The sequence below is a fragment of the Orbicella franksi genome, chromosome 8 (assembly GCF_964199315.1).
Source record: "Orbicella franksi chromosome 8, jaOrbFran1.1, whole genome shotgun sequence".
NCBI lineage: Eukaryota > Metazoa > Cnidaria > Anthozoa > Scleractinia > Merulinidae > Orbicella > Orbicella franksi.
Window position 1 is genome coordinate 2,904,804 of NC_138152.1, and position 25,567 is coordinate 2,930,370.

General features: G+C 40.3%; 1 protein-coding gene across 2 annotated transcripts; it reads left to right on the forward strand.

The window, feature by feature from the left end:
- The first annotated feature begins 2,038 nt into the window (after positions 1 to 2,038).
- LOC145496285 (NPC intracellular cholesterol transporter 1-like) lies at positions 2,039 to 22,522 on the forward strand. 2 transcript variants are annotated; one of them, XM_081475985.1, is made up of 17 exons: positions 2,039 to 2,328; positions 2,600 to 3,916; positions 4,968 to 5,227; positions 8,402 to 8,801; positions 10,239 to 10,536; positions 11,256 to 11,521; positions 12,017 to 12,106; positions 12,727 to 12,917; positions 15,324 to 15,547; positions 16,129 to 16,255; positions 16,836 to 16,900; positions 17,482 to 17,608; positions 18,082 to 18,155; positions 18,755 to 18,912; positions 19,305 to 19,418; positions 20,665 to 20,739; positions 21,993 to 22,342. In XM_081475985.1, the coding sequence occupies exons 1-17, from the start codon at positions 2,251 to 2,253 to the stop codon at positions 22,164 to 22,166; spliced, it is 4,038 nt and encodes a 1,345-aa protein (XP_081332111.1). In that variant the 5' UTR covers positions 2,039 to 2,250; the 3' UTR covers positions 22,167 to 22,342. The 2 variants fall into 2 exon arrangements, with proteins under 2 accessions (XP_081332111.1, XP_081332110.1); XM_081475984.1 differs by having other exon boundaries at positions 2,040 to 2,328; positions 22,206 to 22,522.
- Positions 22,523 to 25,567: the final 3,045 nt, after the last annotated feature.

A 25,567-nucleotide genomic window follows, 5' to 3' on the forward strand; every position in this document is an offset into this window, starting at 1 on the left:
GATGTCGCTTTCCCAGTTTGTACTAAGACCATCATAGATGTTACCCCATATGTTATCCCAATTAAATGAGCAGTCAAAGCTCCCTTCCCACTGCAATGCACAAAGCAGCCGCTGGGGGGAAGGGGAGGTGAGCTTTGAATAAAAGTTCTTGACACTGTGGTCCGGAAGTAGATTGAAATGCACCCCGATCCGGCCGGTCGAACAGTCTGGTAAACAGCGGTTAGAACAGCCTGGTAAATGGGGGGTTTGGCATCCCCTTGGTGTTTTGGGACCTCGTTAGAGCGTAGAAACGCCCAATTTTTCGGCGGCTCAGAGGAAAGCCGATCCAGTATCGCGCGAAAAATACCCATGTTAAATCACCCACGGGCGGGGCGGGGGGGGGGGAACCCACCTGAGTTTGAGGGCACGCGATTTCTCAAGGAGAATTACTACGGACAAGCCTCCGTGTTGCCACGGAAGACGGCAGGTATCCCCCATTCCACAAAATGTCCAAATTGCTTTGGACACTCTTGTGTGAACCCAGTCCGACATATTGACCTCTGTGGCCGTGTACCAGAGGCCAGACGCTCCGAGCGTGTTTGTTATCATGGACTTGCTTTTTAAGGACAAAGTCCTAGTGCGCCAGAGGTTAAGGCGTTTTTTTCGAGTTTAGACACTCGGTCAGCCCAATTAGCTTGGTCAAGATTAGTGTTACCAAGATAAACACCGAGGATTTTAAGCTTATCGGCTATCGAGGTGATGTTCACAGGTCCTGAGGTACGTCCGGCTTGGGAGCCAACCCAGAAGCCCTCTGTTTTCTTGGGATTAAGCCGGGGGCCGACATTAAACTTCTCGAGAACATGTTGAAGGAAAATATGGTTTACCGATCAAACGCTTTCTCTTGGTCTAGGCTTATAACAGCTGCAGGGAGCTGTTTAAACCGCACGAAATCCAAAGGAAAAGGTTTTCAAATATGCTGCGTCCAGGGATGCTGCAGTTTTGATCCTCACTGAGGATATTAGGGAGAACCTTGCGAATGCGATTGGACAAGGCTTTTGTCGCAATCTTATAGTCAAGGTTTAGAGGCGAGATAGGTCGCCAATTTTTGAGCGATAAAGGATCGTCTTTCTTGAACAGTAAACGCAGGATTCCCCGGCGCTGCGAGTCCGAAAGAAAACCCTCGCGGAAAGAAAAATTGAGCGTATCCATTAAATCCCGTCTGAGGAGACACCCCCGAGGAGACCCCAAAACCGGGAATAAAACTCGGCAGGAAAGCCGTCTGTTCCCGGCGATTTACCCGATTCCATTTGTGAAAGAGCAGCGTGATATTCAAGAACAGTCAGCTCTCGCTCGCAAAGTGCCTGATTTTCGGATGACAAAGTGGAATCGAGCTGTTCTAAGAGCCAGTTTTGACTCTCGCGGTCGGTCAGTTCCTCAGTGTAGAGATTTTTATAGAAAGCGTTGCATTCTTTCACAATGCCCCCGGGAGTTTTTAACCGTAGTGTTATTGTCAACGCGTAATTCGTGGATCGCGTTGCGTGACTGGCTTGAGTTTTCCAGCTGGTAGAAATACCGCGTCGGTTTTTCACCCAGCTCAATCCACTGTTCCTTGCTACGGAGTATACAACCTTCAATCGCTTCATCGTCCATTGCCCTTAAGAGATCTTTGATCTCGAGCAACCTGTGACAATGATCGGCATTGTTTGGATCAGCGCGTGACTGAAGGTTGCGAAATTTCGTTCTAATATCTGGACTGAAACCAGGGGGCGGTCTTGAGGGCGTTCACTAAACGAAATCACGTGTGCAAACAGAAAACAACATCGATTATGAGAATAGAATTGTTGATCACAAGACTGAACCAGAATCATTTGCCGTGACGCGATTCTTCTGGTGTCTTCATCTGATTGTGTACATTTGTTTTGTTACTGCAATCACTTTGGCGACCTTTGAACAGAGATGAAAAGCTCTTTGGGCTTAGAACAATGAAAGTCTCGTGACTTGTGCTACGTCATCCGATGAATGAACCAGAATGGCACGCATGATCGTCTGACGACAGTTGACCAATCAGCGTTGAGAATTTGCACACGACTGATCACAGCGAGCTTTAGTTAGCACGCTTACCGTTCTCCGGTTTCTCTTTCTTGAATCGGATTTGACTGCAAAGTATTTGGCGCTTTCTACAAGTATTTGTCAGCAAACGAGGGAAAAACAGTTGAAAAAAATTGTCAAGTAGCAACCGTATAAGTAGTATTTTTGTATAAGCTTGAGAAAATGGTTAGGACAGAAACATTTCTTCGTCCGATCGTTCTTGTTATGGCTGCTTATACCTTCATGGCGTTGGCAGATCAGGTGAGCTAGCCCTGTATTGCCTAATTGTGAGCTTCGCATCCATGCACCTCCGATAATGCTGACCAAAATCTTAGTTCGTATTTAATACACCGGTCGTGATAATATTTACTCAATGCGATGCGTTACTGCGCTTTGGGCAGTTTTGTTGTGTAAATTGTCGCTTCGTAATAACCTTAAATGAGGCTTATCTTTGGCTTACGACAACATCGTCTTGAACGAGCACTCTTGAGATGAATATAACTGTTTATCTCACTGCACTGTTCTCGTTTAGGTTATGAGCGACACAGCGCCAATTCACAAGAAGGGTTATTGCGTGTGGTATGGTCAATGTACGACTGGACCCAGAGCTAAGAACTGTCTGTATAACGGACCGGCGAAACCTTTGACCGATCCCAAGGGTTTGAAGGTGCTGAACAGCTTATGCCCTGAATTTAGGGGTCAACATACTTGCTGTTCGACAAAACAGTTGGATGCTTTGTCCAGCAATTTAGACACCATGGCGCAGCTGACAACTCGCTGCCCTGCCTGCTGGAACAACATGAGAAGATTGTACTGCCAGCTGACTTGCAACCGCGATCAGTCCATGTACATGGACCCCAGGAAGGTTGATAATTATACTGGTCGGGTTAAAATAACGCAGATGAACTACTATGTTTCTCCTACCTTCAAGCAAGGTCTCTTCGACTCTTGCAAGGACGTTAACTTTCCTGGGAATAACGAGAAAGTACTGAATTTGCTTTGTGGGCCGACGTCAGCCGGGAAGTGTACCGCGGAATTGCTGCTGAGGTATATGGGAAATACCGCGAATGGATTCGCGCCGTTCGACATCTTTTACCCATCGCTGCCCAGAAACTCTACCATGTCTCCGATGAACATAACTCTTTTTAAATGCAACAAGCAGTTTATCGACCCCCAAACCAACAGGACAGCGAGCCCTTGCAGCTGCCAAGATTGTGTGGCGTCCTGTCCCGTCCGTCCTACTCTCCCACCCCAACCAACGCCTCGCAAAATCTTAGGACTCGACCTTCTCTCATTCAGTCTTTTGGTAGCCTACATAGGATTACTGGTGATTTTCTTTCCAGTCAGTCTTATATATGCAATGAGAAAGAAGCAGAAAAGTTATACATTGGTGCCTGATAATGCACAGGCTAACCTCAAGTACAGTGGTGGCTCCTACCCCCCTGTGGCAAGCTCCTCGGTACCAGTTATGGTAGACTCTTCACCTGGACTGTGTGAACGGTTGGGAAGCAAAATGGAGTCTGTGCTCCGTCACAAGTTTACCAAGTGGGGTGTTTACTGTAGCACCCATCCATTTCTTGTCATGGGCGGCTCTCTTTTAGTTGTAGCAGCTTTAGCATGTGGTCTCGTCCGATTCACTGTAACTACTGATCCTGTGGAGCTGTGGTCTGCACCTAACAGCATAGCACGGAAGCAAAAAGATATCTTTGATTCCAAGTTTGGCCCTTTCTATCGCACAGAGCAGCTTATCATCCGGTCCACCTATCCCACACCTGCTGGTTACGAGAGATATGGAGATCAAAAGTTTATTCCATTTGGCCCAATCTTTCATTTGGACTTACTAAATCAGGTATTGCCAATAATATTATTCTCCCATTTTAATAGCTTCGTTTTTATGATCTAGCTTTCGATTAATGTAAAGCATGCCAATTAGTGGATTTGGGGCTATATAAATACTTTTATTATTAGTATTATTATTATTATTAGTAGTAGTAGTAGTAGTAGCAGGAGCAGGAGCAGTAGCAGCAGCAGCAGCAGCAGTAGCAGTAGCAGTAGCAGTAGCAGTAGCAGTAGCAGTAGCAGTAGCAGTAGCAGTAGCAGTAGCAGTAGCAGTAGCAGTAGCAGTAGCAGTAGCAGTAGCAGTAGCAGTAGCAGTAGCAGTAGCAGTAGCAGTAGCAGTAGCAGTAGCAGTAGCAGTAGCAGTAGCAGTAGCAGTAGCAGTAGCAGTAGCAGTAGCAGTAGCAGTAGCAGTAGCAGTAGCAGTAGCAGTAGCAGTAGCAGTAGCAGTAGCAGTAGCAGTAGCAGTAGCAGTAGCAGTAGCAGTAGCAGTAGCAGTAGCAGTAGCAGTAGCAGTAGCAGTAGCAGTAGCAGTAGCAGTAGCAGTAGCAGTAGCAGTAGCAGTAGCAGTAGCAGTAGCAGTAGTAGTAGTAGTAGTAGTAGTAGTAGTAGTAGTAGTAGTAGTAGTAGTAGTAGTAGTAGTAGTAGTAGTAGTAGTAGTAGTAGTATAATGATATAATTTTGGGGGACAAACTATCCAGATGACATCATTGACATTTCATTTTTTGGTTTCTTTATCATATGAAACAAGCAGATTCCATGTTGCCCTACATCTGTTTTTTTCTTTTTTCTTTTTTTTTTTTTGATGGCTGTTTGAGTTGTCGGAAAGATTGAACAGCTTTCCTTTGAGTGGTGCTTCCCGTTAAGACCTTTCTATTGGCTTAAAATTTATGATATTGCAAAAAATATCAATGGCAGTGATAGTCCTCTAGTGCGCAAGACTGGAGCAGACTAATGTATTGCAGTGAACACAATGTGGATGTAGAGCTTGATTGTGACTATGATGTTTGTGTAGAGCTACAGAAATTTACCATGTGCATGTACTGTATATCTTTTTCTAATAGGCTTTGGACCTTCAGAATCACATCACCAACATGAAGGTTCCTTTTGAGGGTTCCAACATCACTCTAGAAGACATCTGCTTTCAGCCACTGGCACCACAAAAAAACAAGTGTACCATCCAAAGTATCTTCCAGTATTTCCAAAACAGCAAAACCAAGCTCAACAAATGTATCACCAGTCTCAACTACAACTGTTCCGATCCACGTGCGAAATATGACTTTCGTAAGGCTGATTTTCATGATCATATCTTACTGTGTACAAGGTAAGTTTTTTTTTTTTTTAATCAGTGTAGCTGTCAAAACAACCATAGTACCAGCACAACATATACTGATATGCTCTCTCACCTCCAGTGGGGTCCGAAATTGCAACCAGTTGGTCGCCAATGTGACTGAAAATTGAGTGTTAAGGGCTCGAAATTGAGACCCACTGGTCGCCAGTGCAACCAAAAATTGAGCACTGGTGACTAAACTTTCAGAACTTTTCGCCAGCTGGCGACTCGCGTTTTGTCTGATAACTAAAGAAAACCACGACACAACTTTTGTTTTTAAATCTTTATATTAGGAAATCAATTGGATATGGTAGCTGGTATATAACTCACTTTTCCGTCACCAGTAAAATGTCTGAATATTACAAGATGATAGAAAAAATTGAATGTATTACGACACATCGATACTGCGTTCACGGCGCGCCATACTGTTTCAACGGCTTCTTCCAAAACTGGGATCGCAGGCACACTTCAACACCATGTGCTTTTCATTTGCTGCGAAAATGGCAGCAGATACCAATCAGTTAAGGAATTGTGTGAGTTTTTACGTGCAGGGAATGAAATCCAAACTTTGAATCCTTCATCAGTTGTTGACGTAGGGAAAGTGGATTTCACCAAACTGCTGAAGGAGATAATATCCTAGCAACTAGCTTAATTCCAGGCATCGAGGAAAGCAAGTCGAAAATAAAGAACGTCATTTCGAAGAAGTAGCAAAAGGAAGATACACAAGGACCCATGTTTGTCTCACAATGAAAACCACAGACTTAAAACTTTTTATGCTTTGCTTCATTTAAAACGACTATGGAGACAACCATCACCTTCAGACCAGAGACATATTACCTGAGAACAATGGTAGCTTTATAACTAAGTGTTATTCCTGTTGTTTCTAATTGTTTTCGCTCTTCAATTGTGATTTTTCTTGCATGCAAAGTAACGTATAAAATCGTGTTCTTGTGTAAGTTATATATAAAATAAGTTGGCAACCAAAAGTTACAATCTGGCGACCAAAGTTTTTCTGTTAGTCGCCAGCTGGCTCCCGAATGAAAAAGTTAATTTCAAGCCCTGGTGTTGGCGACCAGAATTTTAAGGCTAGTCGCCATTAGGGGACTAATTTTTAGAGTCTTGAACGGTGTTCAAGGAATTGGTTTTGTTTTAAATCGAAAAACTTTGTGTTTGGTTTCAAGCAAGAAACTTAGCCCTTGTCTCTTTGAAGTTTTGAACCACAGAAAATAATTTAGATCAAAAATGAAGGTAAGATTACTGTTAAATAATTTAATTATTAACCCCAAAACAGTTATAATCAACGCACTGTAATCAACATTTAGTGCTGCCATGTTTTCAGCGGTTTCAACTGCCAGCCATACCGTGGGCGCATGGCAGAAACACATGCTTTCCTTTCGAGCAACATGGCCGCTTGCTTCGTGCATGGCTTCTTGGAGATTTCGTACTGATGGCACGTAGGAAGAAAATGATGTTATGTTCAGTCTCCAAACTAAGCGAGCTATCTATTTGACAAAAACTCCATTTCAACTGAATTGTAAGCTACACGATATTTTAATGCCTTTACATGTGGAATCTGACTCTTGCGATCATTCAGGTGTAGGAATATTTTCACACAAAGAAGTGTCTTGAAAAACTTCACATGGTTTGTCTTTCGCTCTGAAGGAAAAATTTTCTTGGCACCTTTTGGTGACCACATTTTTCCATCTGGTGACTGAAAAAAAAATTTCAGTCGCCAGTTGGCGCCTGCCTAAAAAAAATAATTTCAGGCCTTGTGCTGGTGGGAAAATTAAAGTAAACAGCCACCTACAAGAAGCTAGTGATTAAGAACCTGGCTCCAGTTGTTCAAAGGCTGGATAACACTATCCACAGGATAAATGGCTCTCCAGTGGATAAATGTTAACGAAACAAACCATGCTATCCAGTGGATAATGATTTATCCGGTGGATAGTGTTATCCACCTTTCACACAGTGTCCCCGATTAGTAAGCTTAAGGCCAGCTAGAAGACTAGACACTCAAATAAAGTTGTTGTTGTTGTTGTTGTTGTTGTTGTTGTTGTTGTTGTTGTTATTATTATTATTATTATTATCGTCCTCACGTAATGTTTGCTTAGAGTCCTTAGGGCCGAGACCAAACCATGGTCCTGGGGCACTAGGGGATAGCCAGTTTTTAGCTTGATTATTATTATTATTATTATTATTATTATTATTATTATTATCATCATCATCACACAACCTGGGCCTGTTGAGCATAAAATTTGTAACAGGTTCTTACGTTCTTGTGTATGTGTATACATGTACATCTGTTGCAGCACATTTACACATACAACTTGAAATAAATCAGGGGATTGAGAATGATGTCTAACTTTGTACTCTACTTGGGTAAATAAGTGTCATTTATACTGATTTATTACACTTGTACATTGGAGATTCCTTGTAGGTTGGTGTTTATTTGTTTGAATAAAGTGAAAATTAATCGCTTGAAAGAACTCTTGGAGAGCAAGATTCACCGATAAACACTAAGACACAAACGACTCCTTTAGGAGCCACCAGTCATGAAAAAGTCAATGAACAACAGCAACACGCTCTCAGTTTCTTTTATGTTTATTTCTTGACATCTGAAGAAGTTTTATGGATATTAATTAGGTCTTTGAGAACTCCAAACACAGATGTATCTGTGGATAAACAGCACCCTTGATTTTTGGCTTCAATTTTGTGAAAAAGAGTGCTGCTTATACATGGATGTTTACAGTACATGTCAGACACATTCTTAAAGAGTCCGTGAAAATGTGGCATGTAGGATTTATCCTTATCTTTAGGTGTCATGTTATAACCAACAGTCCTTGATAAGGAAGAAGATGTTTTAGTCTGAAAAAATTAATTTTGATGCCATACAATGTAGGAGTTACTGGACGTATTATTTTAAATTGAAGTACATGTAACTAATACTGTCGGCAATCCTGCCTTCAATGGGGTCTTGAGTATCCTTCCCTACCTAAAAAGAAATCGATGGATTCTGAGGGAAACAAGACCTTGAAGATTGCTGAATTGTCCTCTAAAAGTCCTTGTATAGTCCTTGGAAAAAAGGTTTGACATTGGAATGAACCATGTTGATCTGTCTAGGAATTGACTATTTTGGGATTACTGTAACTGTAAGCTTTGCTCTTTTAGTTCTCCAACGTCCGTCAATGACACCAAATTAAATGAACCATGTCTTGGTGCATATGGAGGCCCTGTGAATCCAAATATTGCATTAGGCGGCTTTGATGGCACTGCCTATGAGAATGCTACGACCATGATTATTACTTTTGTGGTTAACAACTACCAAGAGAAAAGCAAACTCGCCAAGGCAATGGCTTGGGAAAAGGCCTTTCTGAAGTACATGAAAGATTATGTCCGGAACAGCTCCAACGCAAATCTCACAATCAGTTTTTCAGCAGAGCGTGCTATTCAAGATGAGTTGGATCGTGAGAGCAACACTGACATCATCACCATCTTTGTCAGCTATATGATCATGTTTTTGTACATCACAGTCGCTCTTGGACAGTTCAAGAGTTGCAGCAGAATTTTGGTAAGCAAAGAATTCCTTGCCAAGGACTGCTTAATGCATGATGCACATCCTATAGATGTAGTTTCACTGTTTTTCTTTCATCTCAGCATTAAATAATACGTGATATAATGGATTGAAATATGAATCTGGACCTTTTCCAGAATTGTTTGTTTGATATTGCCAATTTATTCTTCCCTTTGTTTGATTTCAAAATCAATTCTTGCTCAGGATTGGCAAAATTTGTTTACATTGTATGTACAGTACTTGTTGAACATTGCACACTCTATGTAAACACCCCATGCTCTGTAGAGCAGTGAACCACATTAGGGACCTTAAGATACAAGGACAGGAAGGCCCAGATGGGAAAGGGAGTGCATGCAGGAAACTTTCACAGATCCCGTCGTGTCGCCAAAGACAAAATGATTAAGATGAGTATTTTTGCAATAGACGGCGACGTCAATAACTTGAGCTTCGTAAGAGCTATTCACAAAAGCAATGACATCCTTTAGACTAAAGAGATCGTAGAAATCTTATCCTATTAAGCTGAAGTGATGCGTAAGCAGTCGGTGCTGAATTTATTCTTCTTTTTAAGCAAAGCAATCATCTCTGTCAGTATCGAATTAAGAAACCAGAATTTCCATATGAAAAAATAAAGCGAACATTCTGATCTGATGGACCTGCTTCAGATGGCTTTTTACCACCAGAGCATTCGAGAATCCTGTCGCTGGAGAATCTGGACTTTGGGTGAACATTTCAATTTCCATCTGTAATGGTAACAAGCAGTATAAATATATAACAAACACTACATCAAGTTCTGGGTAGTATAAAAAAAACAACAACATCAGTTTGAAAATGTGCTTTTTATTTGCTTGATAGATGTTTTCATGGCACTCATTCTTACAACATTTTATCGACTGTACTTACACTGATGTATTCTCAATGCATACAGTTTGTATTTCATTTTGAACTTGTACACTCGTGATGGCGACTGAACAGTGACTGAAACACAAATGAAAAGACAAGGAATATTGATATTCACATTTTTTCGTATTTCTGCATAGTATTTCTACACCACAGTCATGAGAAATGTCTGCCTAATAGACAGTCCCATCGATTTGAACATTTGTCAGGGAAAAACAAGAGCAAAATACTGACATTTTCAATACAATGGCAAGTCGGGCGAAATGGCGTCTTCGACGAGACAAGGACGGCAGAGAGATGAGTCGAGATTTCTTGTGCACATGCCCGGTTGAGTAAATTTACTTCCAGTAGCCATCCTAGCTCGTGCCATCTTGGTATCTTAGGGTCCCCATTGTATTGCCAAGAGATACAGTGAGTAAGTGACCCCACAGATGTTCTTTAAACTTTGAGAAAGCTATTGTGCATTTAAGATTTTGATGATGAATTAACATATCTTTTCTGTGTCCTCTTTTTTTTTGTTGTTTTTTTTGTTGAAAGATCGACTCTAAAATTACTTTGGGATTCAGTGGTATCCTGATTGTGTTATTCTCGGTTGTGGCATCACTTGGTTTTTGGAGTTACATCGGTGAGCCTGCAACACTCATTATCATTGAGGTGGTTCCTTTCCTTGTCTTGGCTGTGGGCGTGGACAACATCTTCATTCTGGTACAGGCATACCAGCGTCAGAACAATTACATTGACGATGATGTCCCTCACAAAGTCGGACGAGTGCTGGGTGAAGTAGCACCTAGTATGCTTTTGACTTCTCTGTCAGAGTCGGTTGCCTTCGCACTGGGTGAGTAAATTATTATCTTCTGGTTTCAGGTGGCTCCATAGGGTACAGATTGATAGACCTCATGAAAAACAAGAGCTAGCTAAAGAACAACTTACATTATGGACATTGTACCTACAGTGTAGAAAGTTCCTGACTAGTTTGCACCTGTAGAGTCTGTGTCTTTGAATTGGTTTTTTGTCAACAGTGAAAAAAATGACAGTGAAGGCTAGCAATAGGTATTTTAGAGCATGGTTGTCTTTATTTATTCTCTTTATACATCAATACAGACTACATACATGTATGCAGTTCAAACTGAAATGGAAAATGTAACTTACCCACTTGCCACTATGGGAAAGAGCTGTCACAGTCTAAGGATTAGTAGACTTCGTGATCATGAATTACAAGGTGTATTCACAATTGGCACTATGGGAAAGAGCTGTCACGATCCAAGGATTAGTAGACTTCATGATCATGAATTACAAGGCAACATTCACAGTTGGTGTATATGTACAATGTATGCACCTTCACTAATTTACAGGTTGATGCCTGTTCTTACCTGTGCAATGCTGTGGTACAATGTACATGTAGATGTATGTATACAGGCACATGAAACCAGAGCTCTGAACTGTAGTAACCTCACCATATCAGGTGATGAACAATCAAGGGAAATAATACGTCATGCTATAGTTTTGAATAGACTATTGTTGCTTTTGTTTCATGATACTATTATTATTTTATAGGTGCGATGTCTACAATGCCTGCAGTTCGAATATTTTCCTTGTATGCAGCAGCGGCAGTGTTTTTTGACTTCCTGCTACAGATTACAGCTTTTGTAGCTCTGTTGTCTCTGGATTCCAAGCGTCAAGAGAACAACCGCTTGGATGTGCTTTGCTGCATCAAGGAACCTAAGTACAACACCCCAAGTGATCAAATGACGTGTGTGTATACTTTTATGAAGAGCTATTTTGCAGAAGCTTTGCTTTCAGATTTTATTAGGCCAATTGTGGTGAGTAGTTATTCACATCAATGAAAATAATTGAATTCAAGAAGCATAAAAAGGAAATAAGCTATTGCTCTGCTACATGGCTTTCATTTCAAAACCTTGATCTTAATGAGCTATTTGACTGTTGGTTGGTAGAGTATATAGGACTACATGTAAATGTCATTTAGGCAAGGTGAAAGTGAAAACAATTCTGGCCGGTGATCTCCTTTGCTAATGTGGCTTCATCTTTGGGTTTTAACAGGGCTCTTGAATTTACAGCTTTCCCTTTGAGGTCAAGCCAGTTTACTTGCTTTTTTTCTTAGCTTTCAATCTTGGTGAAAACCGTTAACTTCCACTGAGCTTTCATGCACCTTCCCCACAATCATCTTTTGCTAATGAGTTCAATTTCAGTTTTACAGTTTCTAAGTACATTGTACATGCCATTTTCAGGTGTTTAATTTAATTTATATGGTACAGTACTTGTTCTTCATACTGAGATTTATGATTTTCACAACACAGATTGCCCTTTTCACTGGATTGCTGTTTGCAAGTATTGCTGTTATCCCAAAGATTGATGTAGGTCTTGATCAAGAGCTTGCACTACCCAAGGTATCTGCAATAAAGAAAAACTTGAGTTATACAATAGTACATTCAACAAATCGAACGTGGCTTAGGGTGGTCTGTACCCTTATCGACAACAATACACGTCATCACAGTGATCAAAATAATGTGGACTCGCCAGGCGCAGCCGAGTGAGTCCACAACAAATTTTGACCATTCTGATGACCGGTGTCATTGTCAATAAGAGTACAGACCATGCTGAACCACATTTCGATTTGTTTTTTACCACAATATCAACCTCAAAGAAAATGTTTTTTTTCAGAGTGCAAACTGAAAAAGGTATGCGTGATACATTGACGCGAGCAGTGTTGTCTGGACTCTTATTGACAATGGCAAATTAGCCAATCAGATTGCGAGATTAGTAGCAATTATAGAAGAATAAATTATTAACACCTATGTGCACGCACGGTATTTTGGTTGTCAGTATGGTTTCAGTTATACTGGCACCAACGTAACTGTCCTGGTATATTTAGGTTTTTGGAAATCAGGTTGATTTTTTTGTGCATGTAATGCACAACTGTGTGTAAGACTAAAATCTTGCTCATTTTCTGCAGTTGAACATTCCAAAATTACTCTTTCTTACAACCGTTGTTTTGCCGTTTATTCAGGACTCTTTCCTCCTCAAATGGTTCAAAGATATGAAAGACTACCTACATGTTGGTCCTCCAGTGTACTTTGTGCTGAATGATGGGTATGATTATGAACATCCCAAGGGACAGAACATGATCTGCGGCTCAGCTGGGTGCAAGGCAGATTCACTGGTACAGCAAATCTATGTTGCTTCACTGTTACCTGAAGAGTAAGTGGCAGGCCTTTCTTGAACAACTGGTAGATTTATACTAAAACAATTACCCATCAGTCAATTCAAGCAGTGCCCATTCCCCCCCCCCCCCCCCCCCCCGGGCAACTGTGGGGCATTTGCTCACTTTGTCAGTCCTGGGGGTGGGGCAGTAGCAATTTTATTGTGGCCCGGGGCCCGGGCATTTGCATACCCTGAGACAATCCCCGGGCACTTGACACACATGTTTTTGAAAGTGCCATGGATGAGTTCATCGGGAAAGACGAGGCACTTGTCAAACAATGGCTTGTCCGTCAGGGACTAGAGAAACTTGTAGATGTTTTTGAAGGTACATGCATGTTTTCTGAATTTTAAGTATTTCTTCAACGAACTGTTTATAATCAAGTATTGAAATAAAATATTAAAGTTGTGAGATTTCTAAAACAATGATAATTGTTTTATTGTAAACATTGTTAAAGGGATTGTCGTTATTCTAGTTGAAATATTTAAAACGTGGTTTTTATACAAGAAAATATTTAATGTCACACTATCCTCCAGCAAACTGTCAAAAACAAAATATAAAGAAATAAATATAATCAGAATCAACTAACACGTACTGTTGTCCCTGAAGTCTTACTGTTGCATTAAAATACTGAACTGTTGAAGGCTTTATTCACTGATTAATAAAAAAAATTGCAGAGGTGTAGGAAGGTGACGATCCCAGGGGTGGGGCATTTACCTTCTTTCTTTGTCCCCACCCCAGTCATTTAGACAGTTTATGTGTCCCCACCCCGTGAATTTGCCCATTTTTTCTTTTTTTTCAAAAAAAAAAAGTGCTAATGCCTGGGGGTTAGCCTGGTAGAGGGGGACGGGGGGATGGGCAATGCTGGAATGTAGATCATGAATGTGCTCTTGATTTCTATTAGTAATAGTTGATTTGGGCTGTACCCTTGTCAACTACATGTATCATGTGACAGAAATCTTGAGCTCATAATTTAATTGTTAACTAGCAGTAAATGAAGTATTAGAAATTTAACGCCCAAGTCGCTAGTGGAGGGAAGGTGCCTACGAAGCCCGGGGGCTGCAACCGCAGTCACATCCCCAAGGCGCTAGAACACCCGACTGGCCTGCCCAACCCGCAACCAAGCCATGAGCCCCCCGCGCCAAGCCCCCTACAGGCACCCGTCACACTCAAGCCAGACGGCATTGGTGGAAAATAAATGAATAAATAAATAAATAAGTAAGTAAGTAAATAAATAAATAAATAAATAAATAAATAAATAAATAAATAAATAAAATAAAATGCTGAAAAGAAAGGGGGGGGGATAAGGAGGGAACACCGGGAACCGCTAAACTATAATTCAATCCACAATGCCACACTAACAGAGCGATGAACACACTGCGAGCACATGGGACGACAACACATGTACTAACCAAATATACCGCTGGACAATGTCAGCCCCAGGGCTCTCACGACCATATGACTGTTGCAAACGCTACAGAAACGCACCAAACGCTAAACAAATGCTAACAAATGGCCAAGGCACTAACAAACGCCTACAAAAATGCTACTGACCAGACTGGCTCCTGGTCATAAACTATGTAAAATTTCATTGAACTATATCAAACGCTACAAAACGCACCAAATGCTAACCAAACGCTCACAGACGGCCAAGACACTGACAACCGCCTATAAAAACGCTACTGACCAGACTAGCTCCTAGTCGTTAACTATGTTAAATTCCATTTAACTATATTTAAATTATCGTATCAAATTAATTCCAAACCAAACAGGAAGGGGACTCTTGTAGCAAAATGTTATTTGACCATGAAGTACTTTATTTTTTAAGAAAATTTACCTTGCAACAACTAGAGGACCACGGAGGAGTAAACTTGAGGCAAAGATGGAATTAGCACTCACTGACTGCAATCTTAGTAAATGTAGCTCAGTACAAATTAAACATAGTTGTTGTGGCATGTTTGATACATGCCTTGTTGACATATCATGGTTTCTACCCCTCCACCCCACCTCTTGTCTTTCCCTCTCCTGTCTTTCCCAATGCATGGCTGTTACAAGCAGTGGCATAAGTATTAACTCCATTGAATACTTTTTGTGTGACGCAGGTATAGAAACTCAAAATTGTATACAGAATGGATGAGCTCATTAGCGCTTTTGTCACCTGGCAGAAATTTTGCAGTTTTTGAAAGACAATTTCTCCTCAAATGTTACACCCAAAGAGCCAAAAATTTCTCTAGTGACTAAGCTTCACAAGCTCGTTAATGTTTGTAGTCAATTCATGTGTAGTGTAATGCCTTCTCTGCGCAAAGTCATATGTTAACGAGGATAAATGTAAACAATGACCTCAGCGAAGTCTCTTATTGTGGTCAAGGATCACACTAGCGACCCTGTGGCTCTTCATTTTTTAGATCCAAGATAGCCGTGTCAGCATCCTCTTGGTTGGACGACTACTTCAGCTGGGTGGCACCCAACGGTCAAGCCAGTTGCTGTCGTATGAAGTACATGAAGAATGGAACATGCTTCTCATCAACAGTCAAGCCACCTGGTGGTAATTCAACAACGCCTGTGCCTAAAATGATCTGTTACAACAAAACGTTGCCTGTCTCACCTCATGTATTCTGTAATGCAACAGGTTAGTTACTGTACTTGTACATGTACATGTATGCTACTGTACTCTTTAAATTGGTCTACATTTAGAAAATGCATCATTAACTGAGCAATATCATGAGCGATATCAGCCATGTATTGTAGTCATCTCTTGTTGACCAAGATTACTCTGGATCATACTGTACTGGAGACTATTTGTCCTTGATCTTTTTTGCGAGACCCTCACACTAGTTAATTCTTGATATATTTTGTACAGTACTGCCCAGAAGTAACCCAACAGGAAGTGCTTAACAGAGCACATTCTATTTTTGTTCCATGTACGTTTCTCTACCTGTTCCATTTCTGCTCACTGTAACTGTTATGTTCCTATTCCGCTCCGTTCTGTTGGCATCCTATATATTTACATTGTATATGCTCCATATCTGTTCCATATCCGTTTTATGTCCATTCTGTACTCATTTGTGAACACATTCCCTGTTAGGTTACTTGCAAGTGGTACTGTATACATTGTATGCACATGTGTCTGAGTTGTTGCCTGGACATATTCCATTCCCGTACTTTAAACAATAGTTTATTTAATAAGTGTGTGTTATTTTATAATTGCAGTTGATGATCCATTGTGTTTACCATGTCTTAATGCAAGCCAGAAGGGAGAAAGACCTACTCCAGAGCAGTTTGATAAATACCTGCCTTTTTATCTCAAAGACAACCCAGAGACAAAATGCACCAAAGGGTGAGAGAAAAACCATAAGACTTGAACAATGTCGTCATGTGACTACAACTATCAGAATTTATTTCATTTTCCCTTCATTAATTAACTTTTGAAGTCACAGTGGGGCCTAAATAACAATTACCCCAATTAGCATGAGAAAAGGAAAAAGCGAAGGATTCTGCTTAGTACATGTAATAATGATGAACAACAGCTAAGCAAAGCCGACAAGGTTTCAAACAAGAGCCCATGAATTTCATTACAGTGTACATTGTACTTGTACGTCACCCGTGATGGGCTGCCTTAGTGTCCTTCATGCTCTTCTCAGTCTGAACAATGTTTGAATTTAAGTGTTATCTGATTGAACATTGTAATAAATTATTCACCAGGGGTTTCATGAACATTTTCATTTCGAGGGCAACTGGTTTTCACAGGCGACCAAAACTATATTTGAACTGAACTTCTTTGTAAGAAAAGCTTTCCGCTAGATGGTGAAACCAGATGGACAAACTCCTCACAACCGGTCAATTTGCCCGGTGCTCGGCCCTTAGTGAAACCCCAGATTTACTCTTCCATTTTTTTTTGTCTTGTTTTTGTTTCTCAGTGGCCATGCAGCTTATGGACACGCCCTTCAGTTAGGTGGCCCTAAAGACAAACATCTTGTTCAAGGTAAACACAATCAAGCCATGAACACGAAATTAAATAATATCAGGTGGAATTCACCTTTCCTAAGTTTTGTTTTGAGCATTAAAAAGCTAATGGAAGCTAAGCAAATATGAATGAATAATGAACTGAAAGATTGATCAAGATGTTCCAAAATGATTGTACGGTACTACATTATACATGTATGCTATTGAACGTACAAGCCAGGGAGAATTGTGTTCATTGGTATGAGCAAAAAGTGACAAAATCTTCAACATTTCAAATCACAGATTTGCATTTTAACCAATGTCTGAGTACAGTACCTTTTTTTAAAGAGTTTGACTCTAAGTCTGCCATGTGTCTTTGGTTTATTCAGCATCTTACATGTACTTCATGTCTGTGTATCTTTTGTTTATTCAGCGTCTTACTTTGTGTCTGTGTGTCTTTTTTATTCGGCGTCTTACTTCATGTTGGTGTATCTTTTGTTTATTCAGCATCTTACTTCATGTCTGTGTTTTTTGTTTATTTAGCATCTTACTTTGTGTCTGTGTGTCTTTTTTATTCAGCGTCTTCATGTCTGCTTGTCTTTTTTTTTTTTTTTTATTCAGCGTCTTACTTCATGTCTTACCACACAATCCTCAAGACATCACCTGAGTACACTGCAGCTCTAAGGAATGCACGTGTGATTGCTGCAAACATCTCAGACACACTTGGTGCGGAAGTGTTTCCTTACAGGTGAGGATATCATTTGAGTGCGGTTGAATCTGACTATTTTGAACAATTATTTGGTTTCATGTATTTTGAATTCCACACACCATCTTCTCTTTTCAGTCATTTACCTCTGGCTACAGTATGTCAAACATCTATCATCTTTATTTTGTTGTTGTTGTTGTTTCCCTTATTTTAAGGGCTCGAGATTTTAACCTAGTTTATATTTAAATTAAGGGGGCCCTGCACAAGTTTAAGAGTTTTGTAATCATGTTTCTGTAAATATTTCTTTTTGTTTTTCAAGATACAGTCATGTACTTGCTTCTATTTCATGTTTGGCTCCTTTTTCGCACAAGAGCTTCCAAGTACTTTTTTTTTTTTTTTTTTTTTTTTTTCACCTTAAACCAGCTCACTCAATGTGTAATGTGTATCATGAATTTCTTTGGCTCAAGCAAACACAACAGACTTAGTTCATTTACTGTTCATTGTTTATCTTGCAGTGTATTCTATGTTTTCTATGAACAGTATCTCACGATAGTGAAGGATACTTGGCAGAATCTTTTGTATTGTGCAGGTAAGTTTTTGTTGGTGTTGTTCTTTAATACAGTCAAACCTCCCGTTGTCACCACCTCTCCTCAGCAGCCAGTTTTCCAAAATATCAAAAGTTGCCATGACAAGTCAAGCCACTATATTTGAAACCCCTTTTAAGTGAGCACCTCTCGTTAGCAACCGTGACCTCTTTTAGAGCCAAACGTTTGAAATTTTCTTTAGATTTTAACCTTCCATAAGTGACCATTTAACAGATGACATAGTGGAAATTGGATAATAAGTTGTTATAACATTATCGCATCTCTGGGTAGCACAAGAGAGTGAAATTTCTCAATGGGAAGTACCAGATTTTTCTCTCAAAATTTATTTTACTCATGAATAAAACACTAAAATATGAGGGAAGTCTCTGCAGTTACTATATGCTAATGAGGCAAAATTTTGACCCAATATGGCAGAAGCTCTGGTGAGTGACCAACTAGGCGTGGCATTTTGGATGGTTGCTTAGGGGAGGTTTGACTGTTTGCTTTGTTTTCTTTAGTTAAATGTAAAATGTACATGTAGGTGTCAAAAAAGTTCCTGGACGTTCCTTTGAAGTTTCTAACGCAGTTTTCTTTGTTGTTTCAGCTGCCATCTTTGTTGTCACTTTTGTTCTTATGGGATTTAACTTGAGTATAGCTGTTATCGTGACCTTCACAGTGGCTATCATTATTGTCGACCTGCTGGGTCTCATGTACATATGGGATATCTCTCTCAATGCCGTGTCGCTGGTTAACCTTGTCATGGTACGTTCAAGAAATTTGAATTCCACTGTATAACATTTACAGCATAAGACAAAAGATATTTTTAAAACACAAGGTGCGGTCGTTTGCTTTGTACAGGTTACATTTGTAAACTGTTCAAGTTTTCAAACCAATACTGTTTGAGTTGAATTTTCCTTGTTGTAAGATGATGACACTCTGCATTTGACACCCTGCGATGGACTACATGTAGCTTTTCTAGGGGTTGAATTGTATGAGGTAACATCATAAATGATATGCTGATTACTGACATATCCAAACACCATCACAAACACTATTTCCTGTGTTTAAACTCTATACCTTTTTCATGAGTTTGAGGATTGTTTTGACACTTACTTTGTTTAATTGTTTTCTTGTTTCTACTCTTTGGTTTGCAGGCTCTTGGTATATCAGTTGAATTTTGCTCACACATTGCACGGGCTTTCGCTGTGAACAGACAAGACTCTAGGGTAGAAAGAGCGAAAGAAGCTCTAGCAAAAATGGGTAGCTCTGTAAGTTTGCTGTTTGTAATTTAATGCTTTTATTCTTACATGTATTTGCTGGACATAAAGATACATGTATGTAATGATCGTGTGGTGTTCATGTACATCCATGTCCAATACTGTCAAGTATATTTGATCTGAAAAGAGAAATTTCGACTCATGCAATTCACAGAGCGACAACTCTTCTTTTCGGATCGTGCAAAATAACACTCTGTTCGTCGGGTCGAACGAATAGGTAGAGTTAGACTATGAGTTGTCCCTCTTTCACTTAGTCCGTTGTGCGTGGCGCGAAAGTAAACCGCGAGGAAAAAATGGCCGCGCGAAATCCTGGTCTCGCCCTCAGGATTTCACGTGGCCATTAATTCCTCGTGGTTTATTTACGGTCTCGCTGAACGGACTGAGTAAAAGAGGGACTACTCGTAATCCAGGTATAATCGAAGTCCCTGTTTTTTGGGGTAGAATCTGTTTGACAGTTCTGGACAATACTCTATGTATACAGCAGGTGGTGTGGTAAGAAAGGTAATTCACGGAACTCCATATCAAGTTTTAACATTGATCAGGGTTTCTGTTTTGTATTCTTGGGCAAGACACTTCACTCTGAGAAATAAACGCGAAATAAACGCAAAATGAACGCAAGCAAATTGTCCGGGCAACAGGAATGTGGTGGGGCTCCATTAGCTGGACCATCCAGAAGAAGTGTCAGTTCTAAAGTTTTCCTTTACATAACAGTCACCTCGCAATAACTTTAACCTTGAAGGCAAATTGAAAAAAAGTTCGAGTTATCTATTGTTCGAGTTTACGGGAATATAGAACAAATGACCAGGAATAGGGAAAGAAACGATGTTTACTGTATTTCTATTCATACAGTGAACATGTTAATCAAATTTTGATGTTGAAATGAAACAATAGATTTCTAAATTATTGTATAAATCAGAACGTATAAACGTTAAGAGAAGCAAGAAAGCAAGCAAAGCAGCAAGAGAAGTCCAGGTATTGCGGATCTGTACTGAATTATATTGTGACTAAAACCTGGCCCTCCTGTCTTTTCACTGCTGGTGTTGTTGAGGTCAGAACCCAAAGTATATCCCTCCCCTTCCCGCCCGCCCCCCCCCCCCCCCCCCGTTCCCCTCTCTACCTGGAGGGTAGGGCAGATGTTATGCTTCAAAAGGTCTCAAGAATGTTTCAGCTAGCCCAAGTGATACTCAGTGGTAAAAACGTTTTTGTAATTTACTACGTTAATTCGTGTTCTACCAAGGTGCTGAGTGGAATCACGTTAACCAAATTTTCTGGAATCTTAGTGCTTTACTTCTCAAAGTCTCAAATATTTCAGGTATGTTTGTAAACTCCATTCTTAATTAAGATGTGTACATCTCTGTTAGTTGATCTTTTAATGTACTCAAGAGTTTATGTCACAGTTGATTACATCTTGAAAAACTTGGCGTCAGTTTTTCGATTATCTCGTTCATTATCCGTCTCTGTCCATCTCTGTTCTTTTTATGGTTTACTATCACCTCTGACTCTTTGCTACTCAAATAGAGTTATTTTTAATTGATGATTCAAAGATGCATCGCCACCAGAATGACCTCAAACAGTTCGACGTGCCGTTAGAGTCGTTGTGCCCTTTTGGTTTATAGTGTGCTCGACTCTGCGCCGAGCAGTCTGGGTTCGAACCCTGGCCAGGTCACTGTGTTGTGGTCTGGCGAGGGGCACTTGTACTCCCCTAATGCCTCACTCGTGTAGACACTGTCGAATGGTGTCAGGGTGGGTGGGGGATGTGTTTATGAGGGTGGGTGTAGTGATATTTCAAGTTGAGCTATAGGATATACTGCGCTTTTCAAAGACTTCAAAATCATGCGGATTGAAAACCATACTTACAACCGACGATTACATTTTTACTTGTGCACTACATGTGCTAGAGTAAGGCAACAATCAGCGAACCTCGCAAAATTAAGGGGGAAAAAATGGTGGATCAAAATGGAACAATTACAGCTTCCAGATGTGACCTTTCAGACCGGTTGAAATGAGCGGTCAGCTAGGATTATTAACGGCAGTTGATTACGCGACAGTCGGTTGATAGGTCCTCTTGATTATGAAAAGCGCAATGCAACATGTCCTGTAGCTCTCTCGTTCGTTTCGTTTGTATTCGTAAACCAGGCTCTCCCGTCAAGTTAGTATCTTACCTTCATTTACATACGCGGTCAGGTAATGCGAGATCAGGAAACACACACAAAAAATTAGATCTGGATCGACTTCCGAGCGCTCGCCGAAAATGTACAACAAGGTACGAACGATCTCCGAAGATTTCTCAGTTCCAGACCTCGCATACTTGACAACAGCAAACAAAGGAAGTGGTGTGATCGAGTCTACTCATCCTTCCTTCTCTGTTCTTCCTAATCCTTCCTTAGTACACCTAGATTAACGTTGAGTTCTGTCACTGCACACTTCAAAGTAGATGATAACTTCACACAAGAGCTCAGTTTGGTTTGCAGTTCTGTCATACTCTGCCAATATCCATACGTCTTGTTGTCACGAGAATTCAGCTCCAAAACACACCAGGTTCTTTTCTTTGTTTTATTTTTTCAGGTTTTCTACTTCCGTATGTATGTTGGCATAGTTATTTTAGGTGCTCTCCACGGGCTGTTATTCCTGCCGGTCCTTTTGAGTTACGCCGGCCCAGCGCCCCGTAAAGTGGCCCCCATCGACACGTCAGATAGTTTCTCAACCAATTCTGAGCGAGCTCCGTTAGTAAGCGCGTAAAGACTAACCTAACCTTATATTAACCCTCTCATTACTTAGGTCTTCTACTTTCGCATGTATCTTGGAGTCGTGTTGATTGGAGCGCTGCATGGACTGATTTTTCTACCTGTGCTTCTAAGTTACGTCGGACCGCTGTCGTCCAGGTCGGTAACACTGGTCGACGAATCTTCCATGAGACCTCATTTCTTAGAAGGTACAGAGGAGAGGCGACCGCTCCTTGGCCAAGACCGCACGACAATTCAATGAAATTACAATGTTAATAAATTATGGGACATAAATGATCCATTGTGCCGGGCTATTAACGTTTAAAATAATATCTAATCAAATTAAATGCGAAAAAAAAAAAAAAAAAAAAAAGAATAAAGAATTGTGTACTAGGAAAAGACGCGTAAAATTTTGTAAGTGGTTTTTGCTGAAGTGTAGTGTTAACTCTGTTGGACTTGTTAGTTAAAGAAATAAAGCTGCTGGCCTTTTATCGCTCTTGTTTTGTGTTCTTTTGTAACTGTACAATTAGTTTCCTTAAGGCTGGTAAATTTCACTAGCGACGGAGTCGTAGTCGGAATCGCAAGAGAGGTCATGACCCGGTGAAAATCGAAAACCGCAGTCGTAAGCGGAGTCATAAGCTCGACGGAATTGGAGTCGGAAGAATCAGAACGTTTCCATTTCTTCCGATTTCTTTTACGACTCCGTCGCTTATGATCCTGTGAAAACTAGGATGTCGGAGTCGGAAGCAGAAGCGGAAGAACCAACCAATCACAAGACTCGGAATCGAGCATTGCCATTGCTTTATTCTTCCGCTTCTGCTTGCGACTCCGACAAGGCAGTTATCACTTAATCGTAAGCGACGGAGTCGTAAGCGGAATCGGTGTTCTGCTTCTGACTCCGTCGGTTTGATTTTCATTAGATCGTATCGCTCTACGCTTCTGATTACGACTCCGACTAGACTCCGTCGCTAGTGAAAACCAGCCTTTAGTAATAAAGCTGAGCGCAGTGCAATTTGTAATGATATGGGTGCTTTCCATTATACCAGATCGACTGGTTAGAGACCAGTGGGCTACCCAAGGAAAAATAGCACGACATTTTCCGATCAAATTAAGGAATGGCTCGTACCATTTTTTATTCCTTTTCCGAATTCCCTCTGTAAGTGAAATCTACTGAAGAGAAGTAGGGCAATGAACCGGGCTTTTGAACGCAGCTGAGACAGTCGGATTCTGCGCGAGATTGAAAGGAGCAGGGTGTGGGACAGAGAAAAAAGGACGGTTTGGGATCGCAAAAAAAGAGTAATTGCGTCTGGAAAACAAATTCTAATTGTAGGCAGGGAAGAACTGTGATCAAACGGGAACCTGTCTTGGGAAAGGGAAATAATTGGTTACCATGGGCAAAACTCACCTTTTGAGTCTGACGTAACGAAAATTCCGAAGTTCGCGTTATTAATAGTGTAATATTCTACCCTGGATATTATTATTAATGACATGGTTATAAGTTATGTAAAATTGCTCTGGCCAGGGACAAGCCTAAGTCCATGCGAAAATAGAAGCGGGCAGGTAGATCAAGCCCGACTATGGCAAGCCATTTGTAGCAAAATTCAATCCTTGCAATATATGTTTAATCCTTTAAATAATGGTTTCATTTAAACACAAAAAAAGGCATTCAATCCAATGGCAAATAAAATTTTTGGTTCAATTCAATCTTTTAATTTTCATGATTCAATCCAATACCTGGAATATTGATTCAATCCAATACGTGGAATATTGATTCAATCCAATACCTGAAATATTGATTCAATCCAATTCCTCGAATATTGATTCAATCCAATACCTCGAATATTGATGCAATCCAATACCTCGAATATTGATGCAATCCAATACCTCGAATATTGATTCAATCCAATACCTCGAATAATGATTCAATCCAATACCTCGAATATTGATGCAATCCACATCGAATATTGATGCAATCTTTCTGGGCCGAGCGCGGCCAACAGGAACGAGAGTAACTGAGCACTAGAGAGCACTGAAAACATGGCGGGCGAAGGAGAACTAGATTTAGAAGTCGAGTTTCCTAAGTTTCTTGCAGACGTCTTGGATAAAACGGAAATAATTTTTGAGAATTTTGACTCAGAAGTTGCAGAAGCGCACGCCGAAGTCTGCTTAGGTAAATGAGGCATTGCTACAACCAAGACACAAGGGACACGGAGAATTTAGATCCCATTACTGTCGCTTTTGTAGATGTAAGTTAACCAATTTTATGTGACAAACATATTTGTTTATAAAAAGCTAGCTTTTTGCTAGCTTTTTGCTAGCTTTTTGTGACAAATAACATAAACTGTCGCAAATTGTGCTCCCACATTGGTCTTTGGTATTGTGCATATTTCTGCTGTCCAATCATTACTGGCACACTAAACTTTGAACTGTAAACAAAATTTTTGCTGTGGTATGTACACAGTCAAACATTTTTCTCACAAAAACTGTTTGTGTAAACCTGGCTTTACGTTATTTTTGAAATAAGAACCTTACATTTTACAAGACAGCAATCATTGAACATTGGGATGTGTTTTAAGTTTTTCAATGTTGCTGTTTCATGTTTTGCATTATTTAACCCACCTGTGGTACTTCTTTCCTAAAAACGATGTTTTTCTTGATATTCTATGACAAACATTGCACCAATTTGTTGTGAATATTATCGGGTACCCAGGGCTCAAGGCTAACACTACTGCCAACTAGCCACACATTTCAGTTTTGAATAGTAGAATTTACACTTTCACTAGCCATTGAGGCAATCATGATGGAATGGACTACTGGTCTACTGGATGAAAACAAAATTGAGAGTTATCCTGACAAAGTAAAACTGAAGAGAATAGAAACTAATGAAAACAGGGAAACTATGAGTGGATTTCATGGAAATAATTGCCTCAATAAGCATATAAATATTTAACTATTAAATGGAGATAAAAGAAAATGGTACCACTGATAGAAGTACATCACAGATTGAACATAAGCATATTCAAGAAAAGCAGGATTCGTGTTTGTGGGAGTGAAATTTTCTTAGTGATTATTATTAACACTTTAGATGCAACAAGATATGTCCAAGATTGACCACTCTTATAAAAAAGTCAGTGAAACTGTGTATTAAAAAGGCTGGCTGGTGCAAAGTTAGTTTTGGCTAGTGACATGAGACCTGTTAGTGGCCATTACGCCATTGCACCAAGAATTTAGTCTTGTGTCCTGGGTACTTTTGAAAATAAGATAACAAATTAACCTTGCAACATTTTAACATCTGTTTTGATAAGCACCTGTAAAATCTACAAAGCAGAGTAGTGCACATGGCAGTTATAAAATGCCCTGATTTCTCTTCAGTTTAGTTGTGTTGCTAGACCTTAGGCATCCTGTAATTCCTGAAAG

What these genes read in the sequence shown, in the direction of transcription:
- LOC145496285 (XM_081475984.1), top strand. Translation starts at nt 2,251, where the DNA reads ATGGTTAGGACAGAAACATTTCTTCGTCCGATCGTTCTTGTTATGGCT. An exon ending in ATTTTATTAGGCCAATTGTG is followed by an intron (nt 11,522 to 12,016) that starts GTGAGTAGTTAT and finishes TTCACAACACAG; the next exon opens with ATTGCCCTTTTCACTGGATT. An exon ending in GAATCTTTTGTATTGTGCAG is followed by an intron (nt 18,156 to 18,754) that starts GTAAGTTTTTGT and finishes TTGTTGTTTCAG; the next exon opens with CTGCCATCTTTGTTGTCACT.